This window comes from Phaseolus vulgaris, chromosome 1, assembly GCF_051622355.1.
Source record: "Phaseolus vulgaris cultivar YP4 chromosome 1, ASM5162235v1, whole genome shotgun sequence".
Lineage (NCBI taxonomy): Eukaryota > Viridiplantae > Streptophyta > Magnoliopsida > Fabales > Fabaceae > Phaseolus > Phaseolus vulgaris.
Window position 1 is genome coordinate 51,230,439 of NC_143498.1, and position 13,340 is coordinate 51,243,778.

Consider the following 13,340-nt stretch of genomic DNA (forward strand, 5'->3'; position numbering starts at 1 on the left):
TAAATATAAATCTTATTTTATAAAGAATAAAGTTGAATTAAATTTAAAATATACTCTTTAATAATATTTTAAAAAGTATTTTATTTTAATAAAAATGAAAAATATTTTTTTATGTAGAGTTTTATTATCTGACTTGTCCTGTGGTAGTCCTACTATCATTCTTATTTAAATGGTGGTTAAATTTTATGATCAAAAGTGTAAGGAAAAAAAATAAGAGAAGACAAAAAGTTGTAAAAACTGATTAAATGTAATTGCACGAAATTGTAAAACTGTTTAATTAATTTTGTTATTTCGATGGACTTCAATAATATATATAATAAAATTATAATTACTGAAAGCTATAAAATACTAACAACCTGTAAACTGACCACTAATACAATAATAACGATAAAATAGTTTAAAAATAATAAAATCTGAATTAATAATCAAGAGAATAATTAGTTAAAGATATTGTTAATTAATATTATATGGATTTGAGGATGAGTTGGAAGAAGAATGAAAATGGAAAGGGTGAAGATCTGGTTTGAAAGGAGATAATTGAGTTGCATCTATTCATGGGTGTAGCTAAAAAGGTTAAAATATATATATATATATATATATATATATATATAATTGAATGTGATGAAAGATTGGGAGAATGAGATAATGGGTGGAGGTACAATGATAAAGGAGTCCTTCAATAATCGGAGTGAGAAAGCTTAGGACATCTATGGCCCAACCAGAACAACACCTACCATCAATCCTTATCATCTATCATACACCTGTTTAGACCCATCTCATCAATTCAACCACTCATCAGTTTTTCTTTTAATCATCTCCTTTTTCTCTTATCTCCTTCTTTTCTACCCACATTAATTACAATATCTTTCTTTTTTTCCAATTACAAACTACATCAAAATTAATACCATCACTCATAATTAGCATCACGTGATACATGTCACATTGTTTCTTTCCATCTATTTTTCTTCTTTTTTATTCCAATTTACATGCTTTTTCAATGACTATTAAGATATTGAAAGTTTGAAATAGAATGAATACCAATTATGTACTCAAGATTTTTTTTAAAATAACTACAGAAATTTGAAACGTCAATTGACTTGTACAATATCATTGTCCTTTTGTCTTTATCCTACCACTTATATGGCAAAATATTGTAAAATCTTATCAACAGTCACCTCTTTAAATTTTGAATTTTTGTTGTTTTTGAAAATGCAGCTTCTTTGTCAATATGCATCCAATAAGAAAAATTATTCACTCTTATTATAATTTTAAAACTTTTACTTTTAAATTTCAGAACATGTCTTGTTCGACGTTTTATTGTGAAATGCCCCAATTCTGAATTACATATATGTTATTCACCTGAATTCAATTTAAATTAACACGTTAAATAGTATAATCATGTGCTCTCATCTCAAACATAATGATAGCAAAATCAAGTCACAAACAAGTGAATTGACTGTTTAAATTAACACGTTATTATAAATAATATATGAGAATTTCACCATAAACCTATTATATGCACGTTATTTATAAATAACATATGAGATCAACATCAATCCAAAACAATAGCATGTTATAACATATCAAAAGAAAAGCAAAACAATCCCTAAAGAAGTTTAACTTAATTAATTTTGAGAAATTAATATTTGTGAATATATCTAACCCTACAAGAAAATAATTGAATAGAAAACAATTTTATAAAAAAAAATAATTAGTTATTATATTAACTAAATTAGACACCATTTTAGAGACTAAAAAAAAATTGGTTTATAAATTAGTTTTTATTATTGATAAATAGTTTCTAAATTGGTAGATACTAAGTACTAACCCTACAAGAAAATCATGAAATAGAAATCAATTTTTAGATACCAAAATAATTAGTTGCAATAGTAATTAAATTAGAGATCATTTTAGAAAAAAAAAATTGGTTTCTAAATTAGTTTTTATTATTGTTAAATAGTTTCTAAATTAGTATCTAATTAACAACCAGTATTTTAACTACCAATTATTTAGTTTCTAAATTTGGTAGCAAAAAATTTGGTTGCTAATTAGATACCAATTTAGAAACTATTTAACAATAATATAAACTAATTTAGAAACCAAAGTTATTTTTAGTTTCTAAAATAATCTCTAATTTAGTTACTATTGCAACTAATTAGTTTGGTCTCTAAAAATTGGTTTCTATTTCATGATTTCTTGTAGTGTAAATTTATAATCTAAATAATTATTCACAAAAAAACTAGTTTCTAAATTGATGTCTAATTAGATACTGAGATCTTAGCTACCAACTTTAGAATTTAAAGTAATTAGTAACTAAAATCTTAGTAGCTAATTAGATATTAATTTAGAAATTAATTTAGAAATTTTATGAATAATAGAATATAATTTAGTTAATATAGTGACTAATTATTTTTTATCTTTAAAATTGGTTTCTATATAGTGAATTTCTTTTAGTGGTAGTTAACTCACTTAACCTTTTATCTTATATTTAAAAAAAAATCCAAATTTCTAAAAGTTAGAAAAACTCTAACTTACTCTCAAAAATCTTATTCATAAATGAAACTTATCAATACAAACTTAGACTAAGATATCTATTTGACTTAGATCTCGTAATGTGTCCCTATAAACTATGCATTCAAAGTGCCAAAAGAAAGAAATACAAAGATTTAAGGGTATAGGATAACATGCTCAAAACAAAAATTATGAACAAATATAATAAATTAGAAAGTTAAAGAAAAAAAAGTAGGGGGAGAGAAAAGAAATTGGAGCTAAAAAGAGAGTGAAAGTGAAGAAAAAGTAAAAAAAAAACACCATACTTACATAATATATATATTCTTCAAAATCATTAAATTAATTATTAGTTTTAAATTATTCTCAATATAAAAAGCGAACTATGTACTGATTTTTGTTTTCATCTCAAGTATTAGTTTATATAAATTTCTATATTCAAAAATACTTTTTAACAATTTTATTATACGTTGGATATAAAACATTTTTTTTTTCTTGAAATGGCTATGGAGGGGAGGGAGTATACATAAAATGATGAATAATTAAGAATATTGTGGTTCGTGACCGAAATTGGTAAAAAAGTTGGAAGTAAGAGACATTTTGTCCACTTTGGATTTTTTTTAATAGCTCGTTCGAAATCAAATGAAACATGTGATGAAAGAAAATCTTGATGAGAAGCAGTGTCCTTTAATTTTTATTTTACATGCACTGTTTACGTCCCCATTTCACATTTTTCACATAGGTTAAAGTACGCATAGAATTAATTGATCCAAAAAGGTACGTATCATTGTTTCTTGTGCAACCACGGCACCATTGCTTTTAATTTTTTTTTAATTCTATCAACAGTACTACAAAGATGTTGACTAATTATTAAGTAAAGGAAAAGGTTAAAATATTATTTTTTAATAATTAAATACTTTTCAATTAGAGATTAAGACATTTTATTGTATATAAGTGAGTGCAAACCTCATTTCATAAGTCAGTTTTATGGGGTTGAATTATGTTTGAAATCCACTTTGTTCAATTTATAGTTAAAAAAATTGAATTGTTTATTTTTTATATATAAAAATTTTCATATTAGATATTAGATATCATTATGTAACTTCACATCTCAACTAGACTTAATAACAATTATATGTATTATATAAAAAAAATACTATTAAAAAAAAATATTATATCAAACTCATATGTTAAAAAAAAGAGACATAAATAGACAATATCTTTTTATAAAAAATTCTGAAAATCGACTAGATGGAAACCTATTATACCAATAAAATATTTTTTTATAAATAAATTCTAAATTAATTAACTTATGAACAGACGCATTCCCTTCACGTAAAATATAAATAATATTAAATCTGATTTTTTCACGGTAACTAAGAGACAACTACTCTATAAGTTATAATTAAAGAAAGTTAAAGTTTATACGGTGAATTAGATTTAAAATTTATTTATTAATAATTTGTAGAAGTTTATCTTTGCTCCTTAAATGATTAAAATATCAGTGATATATATTTAAGGAAGAACCCTAATGATTATGATTAATTTATATAAAATTGTTTGCAAGAGATATTGATCCCATAGTTTGATATTTTGTTTTTGTGATCCTCAGAGGTTCTGCAGTTCGATGTGGGCCACAGATTCGACAGTTAATGATATGCAATAATTCATGCCTTTGTTTTTGTAATCTTATACATGCTTCTCTTTTTTAAAATTGAATACAAAACACATGATGTTGAAGAGTTTGTGCAGCAGATTTGGTTAACGTTATTTCCCTTTCTAATTGTAGATGAGTTAGTGCTGAGTTGCAGAATATTCTTTTCCATTTTTAAGTATACGCAGAAGCTTCTTAATTCTTATCCTTACCGGAGTTTCTGAGTAAAGATACACAAAATAAAATAAAAATGATGCAGAAAGCACGAATGGGGAGGGCTTAAGCTATAAAGAAAAAGAGAGAGAAGAAAACAGAACAGAACATGGAGAATGAAGGTGTTGTGCTTTAGTTTCGGATGTGTACATGATGGAACGAACCTAAAGTATCATCACTGTCGTGCTTTCTTCTTTTTCTTTTCTGTTTTCTTTTTGGCTTTTCATTATTCAAAATTAATAATTTAATTCAAACAGAATACATTTCATGTATAATTGCTCATCAAATGGGGCAGGGGCATTTTTTTACAGAGCATGAGGTTTAGCTTTAGAAGGAATTATGCCTTAAAAAATATTAACCTTTAAATACTTTATAAGAAAAAGTCTTAGAAAAATCATTTTATTTAATAGAAACAAGATTTTTTTTAGTATCTTTAGTATGACAATTATGTTCCAATAAGTGATGAATACCTTTTTATGACAGTTGTATAATCAGATTTTAAATGTAAAAAGTAATGTTGTACTTATTTTAGTATTTAATGACAAATGCAACTAGTCAGTAAAAATAGATAGATTTTTAATAGTTTAAATACATTTTTGGCTATTAATCAGAGAAGAAAATTCTAAAGTAGTTTCATATGATTTGTTCAAAGAAAAAAACTGCATATGTGGTGAACATACATGAGGGTGGGATGGTTGTGGAGTTATTAAAAGTTTAATAAATTCATTGACAAATATGAATTGTCTATAATTAAAATTTTACTTAAAAGTGGTACGCTGGTAAATGAAAAAAAAAAAGGCTTTATTAAGTAAAATTATATAAAACCCTATAATATTCAAAATGGTTACTATCAGATAAGATACTAATACAATATTTTCCAAATCTCTTTCTATCTTTTACCGTGGATGTGTCTTTCGTTTTCTTCTGGTTTCGAATTCGTTATTTATGGCCCATTACTTGATAGATTAAACTTTTTCTATTTTAAATGCGTTTAACCATGATTGATCGTATTCAACAAATAAAATAAATAAAAAATTGTTGTTTCTACTTATTATGAATGAATTTAGATTAAATCTGTGATTCATTCAATCTTAATTCAAAGTGTTGATAATATAGAGACTGTGAGAATCACCCTGATCCTTCATGAGAAAGACAAATATTAGTGAGGGCAGGGCACGGATCTGCATTAAGGCACGAGTCTGGTTCATGAACACCTGCTACACAGAAATTGTAGTTTGTGGAGAGGAAATTTGCCCTGGATCCTTTTGTTTGTTACATTTATTACAATTGCAATTTTTTTTCTTGAGGGGTCCATAATGGTGGTGTTGTAGGATTAGTCAACATTCACACTGTTTGTATTATGTAGCTAGCATAGCAAGAAGAAGAGAACTTGTATTTCTCATTTCGTTCCTTCCTCCTATAACTTTTGGAGTATCCATTTTCATGCTTCATTTACAAGCATGGATTGTAGTAAGATAAGTCTTTCCCTTCATAATCCCACCATTGAAATTGCCCCCACCTTCCTAAAACTCATACCTCCCATAAGACATGCTATACTGGTTTTTTGGTAACAAAGAAGATAACATTTTTCATAAATATTGTTTAGATATTAAACATCTAGTACACATTTAAACAGCACAATTATCTCTAAACCATACACGTGTTGATGGCTGAGAGATGGTATACGTATACCAGTATACTGTTTCTTAACCCCATTTTTCTTATTTTCTGATGAAGCTAAAATGAAGCTTCCCTGGCTCGAATCCATCTCATAGGTACACATACTTTTAAGAGAAAAAAGAAAGAAATAGAAGGAACCTTAATAGTGAGTACTGATTATGACGTCTCTTTGGGGCCTCCCTCTTATATTAATTCAACTCCTTTTCTTAGCTGCCACTTCATTTCCCTGTCTTGAATTCACATAATCTCTCTCGCTCTCATATTCTCTCTATCACAGTCTGGCTCAGTGCCACTCCTGCTGACATTTCACCTACACCTACTCACAAGTTCAATTCAAGAAGCCATCAGTTAATTGGAAAGGTTCACCCCTCGTGTTGGTGGGGTGAGAAGCTTCCAAAAACTACAAATGGGGAGGCATTCCTGCTGTTACAAGCAGAAACTTAGGAAGGGTCTGTGGTCACCAGAGGAGGATGAGAAACTTCTGAGGCATATTACTAAGTATGGTCATGGTTGTTGGAGCTCGGTTCCTAAGCAAGCAGGTACTCCAACACTCTACCACCACATCTACCATAAAATCAAGCCAAGAATTTCTTGTTCATTTCCCTGTCAATGTCGTTTATTGCCAGGTTTGCAGAGATGCGGCAAGAGCTGCAGGCTTCGGTGGATCAATTACTTGAGGCCTGATTTGAAGAGAGGTACATTTTCACTAGAGGAGGAAAATCTTATCATTGAACTTCATGCAGTGCTAGGGAACAGGTAAATCCATTCCTTCTTTTCATCATTAAACTCTTCTGTTTTCTTCATGGTTAGTCTCTGGCTCTTCCATCCTTGATATCTTTACACGGACATTCTTTCTTTTCTCAGATGGTCTCAGATTGCGGCACAGTTGCCTGGGAGGACTGACAATGAAATAAAGAATCTGTGGAATTCTTGCCTGAAGAAGAAACTGAGGCAAAGAGGTATAAATCCTGTGACGCATAAGCCACTGTCAGAGGTTGAGAATGGTGAGGAGGACAAAACAAGGAGCCAAGAATTATCCAATGAATTGAACCTTTTGAATTCTGAGAGCTTCAAGTCAGATGAAGGATCCTATGAGCAGAGAGCTTCTTCGATTGCCCCCAAAGCCTATGAGATGGAAGGTTCCTGCAGCTCCAAGATTAACACCAAAAACGACACCAACTTGATAGCCAATTGTTCCAACAAAGACTTGTTCCTAGACAGCTACACCACTAGTTGCCAACCCTCAGATTTGATGGGAAATTATCCTCTTCAAATGACTGACAATCTCCCAACCAATTCAAACTCTAGCCATTGGTTCAGTCCTACTGCAAGAACCTCTGATATAAACTCTGAGTTTACTTCCAATGTTATGTCCATTCTTCCACCTACAACAACCTCATTTCTCCCTGGCACTTCTTTCTGCTACAAGCCATCACTTGCCGTCCCTTCAGAAGATATTTCAACACCTCCTTTTGCTTTGAATGGACCCAATTACTGGGAATCCAGTGCCTCCAACAACAGCAATGGCAGCAACACAAGTGATGGCAGCAGAGAATTGACTAGTAGCAAGAACAGCGTCCTCTCTTCCTGGGGACTGACAGAAGAAGCCAAGTGGTCTGAGTACCTCCACAACCCAATGTTGATGCTGGCAGCTCCTGAATCATTGTGCAACCAAATTAGGCCAGCCACACATTTGGTACCTGATAACACTTTAGGGTCCATAATGCCTGGTTCCAAGGAGCAACTCCAGTCTCAAACTTCTCCCATCTTTTCCAAGGACATCCAGAAACTAACAGCAGCCTTTGGACATATATAATAGCATCTCAGGATTTGATATAATGAAAGATTTTAGAAGGGGCTCCAAAGGATTTATTTCTGTTCTCAGTACAGGTGTCTTAAACCACAGATTAATTTTGCTCTTGTATATAGGCCAGGTCTGTCACAAAAACATTTCATTTTGGTAATTTTTATTGTGAGCCAACTCATCTGTCTTTTACCTTCTCCAGTGTGGGTGGAATATAATTGCAGAATAATAAGGATTGGTCTGCTTTGTTCTTTCTTTCTTTTTCTCTACAGTTGACTGCAATGCAATGGTGCATTAATTTCCATATCTATGCCATCACAAATGTTTACTACTGCACGGGAAGTATCACTTTATTTTTCAATGGGGACTCACTTTTAGTTACTTTGCCTACACACAATTCACCGAATCTCTTTCATCTCACCCGTTACCATCTCCTATTCTTCTCCAACCACAGCACACTATCTTTTAGAGTACTAAATATGACACCAAAGCTGTGCAGCCAGAACTTTACCCTATCCAATACTCTAAGTGCTGCACAGCATTTTCTTGACAGAAGAAGGAACACTTTTTTTTATCTGAATTCCATAAATAACAGCCTAAGCTTGAGAGTTTCCCATCTAAGCAAGTTTTAATTTTACCGGCACAAGGAGGCGGCTAGTGTTGTTCTCCCTATAAAACTATATAAGTGAATAATTTGATTCACTCATGACCAAGAAAGGGACAGCAGCAAAGATTAAATGTAGAAAAAGATGCCCAAGGATAACCTTTGACATTTGCGAGCATTTTGCTTACTTTTAATTTATTTCTAAGACCTTGTTGGGTTCTCCCTCTCACAAGTCATTGACGCAAGGGAAGACTAACAGGATCATGTGCGTGTAAGTAGTAATAAAGTGGCACCACTAATGCAATGAATTGAAGTTGAAAGTTGCTTACTTAGTTATGTCCGTACAATGAGACATGGACAGCTAAGTTAAGGAGCACCTTACATGTTTAGCCATGTCTTCTAGCCCTTTGAACACACTTGAAAACATTATCTCAAAACAACCCTTTTCTTTTGCAACTGAGAAACTTCCAATTCCTAGAAGTGTTACTACTTAATTCCAACCCAGTTCCTGCAAAACTTGTCTGTGGCTAACCACATCCTCGCCACAGGTGGCAACATCAATATCCAATTCACCTGCCATGTACAATATCTACTGCAACCATACTCTGCACTACACCTTCAATTATTGACCCTTCTTCATCATCTACAAATTTCCACAACTTTTTCTTTTTTTTTCTTTGCCTCCCAAATATGGAAGGATCCAATTTTCATTATTACATCATGGTTTGACTATGGATTAAAGTAAATCCAAATCTATCATCAATCTTCAAATTCAAATTAATTTAAATAACTCTCATTCTTTTCATATTCGAAATGCTAGACTCTAAGAACTAAACCAAACACACACTAAATTATTTGTTGTATTTGAGTATCATAAAAATCACAAAGTCTCACGTTATTAGGCACTTATAATTTCGGCATTTATAGTTTCTGCTTTTTGAAGCTTTACCTATTACTTATTAACAACATTAATTCCTCTGCTTAATGGTTAACCATCGTATCATTTGACTTAGGTCAGACCAACATATCATTTTGGTTTACCTTAAAATATAAAATATAAAAAATTTAAATAGAATGGGTATTTTTTAAAATTTTAATCATATTAATGGTTAATTTTCATTTTAAATATAATAATTTGATATATAAATTATAATATAAGAATATGATTAAATGGTTTTTAAATAAAATTATTAAGTTAGTTCATAAGTTTATGAATGAATTTAGTGTAATCATCAGAGAAAAAAACAACCTACTTCAATTTAAGATAAAACTTTTGTTATCTTTCAAAATCGTTTTTAGACTTTTTTGGACTCACCGATTAAGTCTATTGATCATTCTAAATGTATAACCTAAAATAGGACAAAGACTAAGTGAACTGAATGCTTTCAACTTTCTTCATTAGGTTTTACTATAATATGAAATAAAGCCTCAAACGAGTATTTATTTGACTCTTAATTACCTTGTTTCCTTCACTATTTTTTTTCTCTCAATGATGTAAAGATTGCATTTCTTGATTGATGTTAGATTTGGGCCTACGAAGGCAAAAGTTAGGCATTTCATCCTGCACCTCCGTATCTTCTTCCTACACCTCCATACTTTTTGTGAAAAGTTAAATTTATCCTTAATAAAATTGAAAAATTAAGCCCAAGTCCTTGTACCGTTCATCATCTTCTTTATGGTTTATTCTCCCTGCACCCAATCAATTTAGACTGGCACCCAATTGTATATACGAAAATACTAAAATGCTCTTAATGAAATTGAAATTAGGTTAAGTGAAATCTGCACCTAATCACAACACCCAACCCTCTTCATTTTTGAAGGCAATGCAACAGCCGCCACCGCCTCCTTTGTTTTCGTTTTCGCACTCAACCCAGTAGTCACCGTCATTTTTCCATTCTCTCGTCCACATTTCTCCTCTGAGGCAGCAGAAACTTCACTTGAACGAGTCATTCAATGAACATGAACCTAGGACCGAAGGACGTCCATTGTTGTGGTCACTAAGGCATTATTTGTGAGGGAGTTCAACAGCGACAGAAAACGAAGTCACTGGAGAAGACAAGGTGAGTTTTAACATGCCTTGTGCGTTCCGGATACGGAAGTGATTTTGACTTTCAAATTTTCTTATCCATAAGTGATTTATGTGTTGTGGATGAAGGTTGTGTGTATACTTCCGCATCCCCATATCCAAAACACATTTAACTCTTCCCGATATGTACATCCAGAATGCAAAACCCTATTCCGGATGATGATATCCGTAAGCCATTTTCCTTCTACGGACATGAGTGTCCAGAAGTTTCAACTGCAAATGTTAAAGAAGAGAAGGGCAGAATGGAGTTTTAAAAAGTTCATCAGGTGCAAGAAGCAATTGATTGAGTGCAGGAAGTAATTACCCTTCTTTATTCTAGCGTAGACAGTATTTCGAATTTTACAATTTGAAAAAATTTGCCAAAAATTATTTGTGATTTTTGGTGGAAAAGCCCATAAGGGTAATATGGATCGGTTTGAAGGAGGCTTACATTAGAGAAAGGGCCAAGAGAGAGGCTGGCTGAAAAAGTTTGAAGAAAAGATACCAAAATAAACAAATTCATATTATATTTCAAATAAAATCGATGACAAACTCTGAATAATTTTCACACTGTGACAAAGTGAAAGTATCATTATCAGGTATTCATGAAATTAAAGACTAATTTAAAAATGAAAATGTTCGGTCTCTACAAATACTATTTTAAAATCTAAAAACAAATCACAAATAATGAAAGCACGGTTTATAAATATTTTTTAAAAACAAATTTATTTTTAGTTTTTTTTCTCAGAAATAGCATGTCACTATCTACCGTCACCGTTATTATATTTGGAAAAGATAACGCGTGTATTCGGAGATGAGCATAGAAGTATGCACAAGATTTTGCACTTTCCTTTCACCGACATTAAAAAACATTTTTCAATTCTTTGTATTCAAATAAAAGTCAAAAGCCTTAATCCTCGGTTGCTTATTAAATAATCACTTTCTCTAACCGCAATACTGAAGAACAAAATTTCAGGTCAGGTTAACAACTTTCTTGTCACCGGTGAAATAAAATAAAATTATATAATACTAATCATATGATAAATAATAGATATTTATGATGTGACGCAGAAATGTGATAATTTAAAAAATATAAATAAAATTGTGGAAGATAAATTGTGAAAAATTATTATTATTTTAAACAGTTTCTTCCCTTTGTAACTACGTCTCCGTTTCTTTACTTTTATTTTCTTTGGACATATCAGCTATACTAACATCTCAAGTAACAATAATTATTTGACATTACATAAAATATTATTAAAAAAAACCAATTTGAATTAATGTGATTATTTCTAAGATTTTGCGAGTATCTTTCGCATCAGTGTGAAATTAGTGGTATATGTTTGGTTTAATTTACTTTAAAATAATTATTTAATTTTTCAACTTTTAAAGATTCTAAAACAAAACAAAAATTATTCAAAGTTAAGTGTAATGAATAAAAGAAAAGTTACAAAAATAAAATAAAGGGTATGGAATTTTAAGATGGTAATTATTTTTCTAAAGATTTTTTTATATATATATATATAAAATATGTTGTTTGAATAAGAAATTTTAAAAGAATTTGAAATTTTAGAGTAATTTAATTACTTAAAATTTGATACTTTTAAATTTCACCTAAAAATTAAGATTTTGGAATTTTTCATAATCTCTAATTTATGTTGGAATTAATCTCTAATTCATAATCTCTAATTTTTTTAGTTTTATTTAAACTCAATTTTAGTAGAAATGTCACTCGCTTGATTAAGATCAATATATTGTCTCCTATTCTATTGATATTAAGTAATTAAAGTTTGTTTTTATTGATGTTAATAAAAGTTGTTTTTGTAATTAGAGTTGTTAAAATTTTTGTTATTGTAAGTTACTCTTATCTTTTGCTTAATATTTAGTTAGAATTTTTGGGATCAATGTCGAGAAGGCCAATAAATTTTAAATATTTTTTTTCTAAATTGTTTTTAGTAAAATAAATATGAATTATTTGTGTACTCACTTTTAATAAGATGTAATGTAACGTCACTTTAAAAAAAAACAGAAATAGAGCATATTTTCTTCCTTATCTCCATTTCTCTCTCTCCATATACTCTTCCCTCCCTCTCTTTTAATTTTCTCTCCCAATCTTCATCTATCTTAGAATTTGATCGGACCACGTTGTAGTAGAAGAGTTAAGGAACATTTCTACCCGATCATATTTTTAAACAGAGTAAGTTCATTTTTACTCTAAATATCCTTTGTTCTCTGTTTTTTCCTTAGGATTTAGTCATGATGGGGTCAGTTGAGAAGTTTAACCCTCCCAACTTATTCTATTATATACTGAATTTTTGTTCTGTTTGGATAATTTGCATTAGGCCCGTAAATCTTGAAGTTTATCCAGACTGTGGGGAATAAAATTCTAAAAGTTGCTTGGAAAGCAAGCAATTGAGGTAAGGGAAGCTAAATTTAATTTTTAATAGCACCCTAAGATAGAAGATCGGAATGCGGAAGGGAGGTGTTCTCAATATTCAATTTTTCTTGCAAGGATGTTGTGTGTTTATATATTGGGTTGTTTGTTTATATATTATTTAAATTTGTAAAAATATTATATTTTGATGGTTTAATATTTAAGTGTTGTTTTTTTATGTTAATTACGCTTTTGAATATTGTGGATCACTTTTTGAATGATATTGTATGACAGAATGATATGAAATTGAATTCATACATTTGAGATAATGTATGGACTGATATTGATGTATATGTGGTAACAGAGATCTCCGAGCTTCATTGATGATCTAAGTCACATAGACTAAGGTATCAGATGGTGAGAAGCTGATGGGGGAGT

The 13,340-nt window shown here is 30.3% G+C and overlaps 1 protein-coding gene across 1 annotated transcript; it reads left to right on the forward strand.

Annotated features, from left to right (window-relative positions):
• Window positions 1-5,468: 5,468 nt before the first annotated feature.
• LOC137814864 (transcription factor MYB61) lies at window positions 5,469-8,114 on the forward strand. The gene is made up of 3 exons (XM_068617788.1): window positions 5,469-6,594; window positions 6,682-6,811; window positions 6,920-8,114. Exons 1-3 carry the CDS (start codon window positions 6,462-6,464, stop codon window positions 7,869-7,871), a joined length of 1,215 nt encoding a protein of 404 aa, XP_068473889.1. The 5' UTR covers window positions 5,469-6,461; the 3' UTR covers window positions 7,872-8,114.
• Window positions 8,115-13,340: the final 5,226 nt, after the last annotated feature.

Bases quoted from the DNA above. Each gene is read 5' to 3' on its own strand.
- LOC137814864 (XM_068617788.1), top strand. From the start codon at position 6,462: ATGGGGAGGCATTCCTGCTGTTACAAGCAGAAACTTAGGAAGGGTCTG. The intron at 6,595-6,681 runs GTACTCCAACAC...GTTTATTGCCAG, and splicing joins CTCGGTTCCTAAGCAAGCAG to GTTTGCAGAGATGCGGCAAG. The intron at 6,812-6,919 runs GTAAATCCATTC...TTCTTTTCTCAG, and splicing joins CATGCAGTGCTAGGGAACAG to ATGGTCTCAGATTGCGGCAC.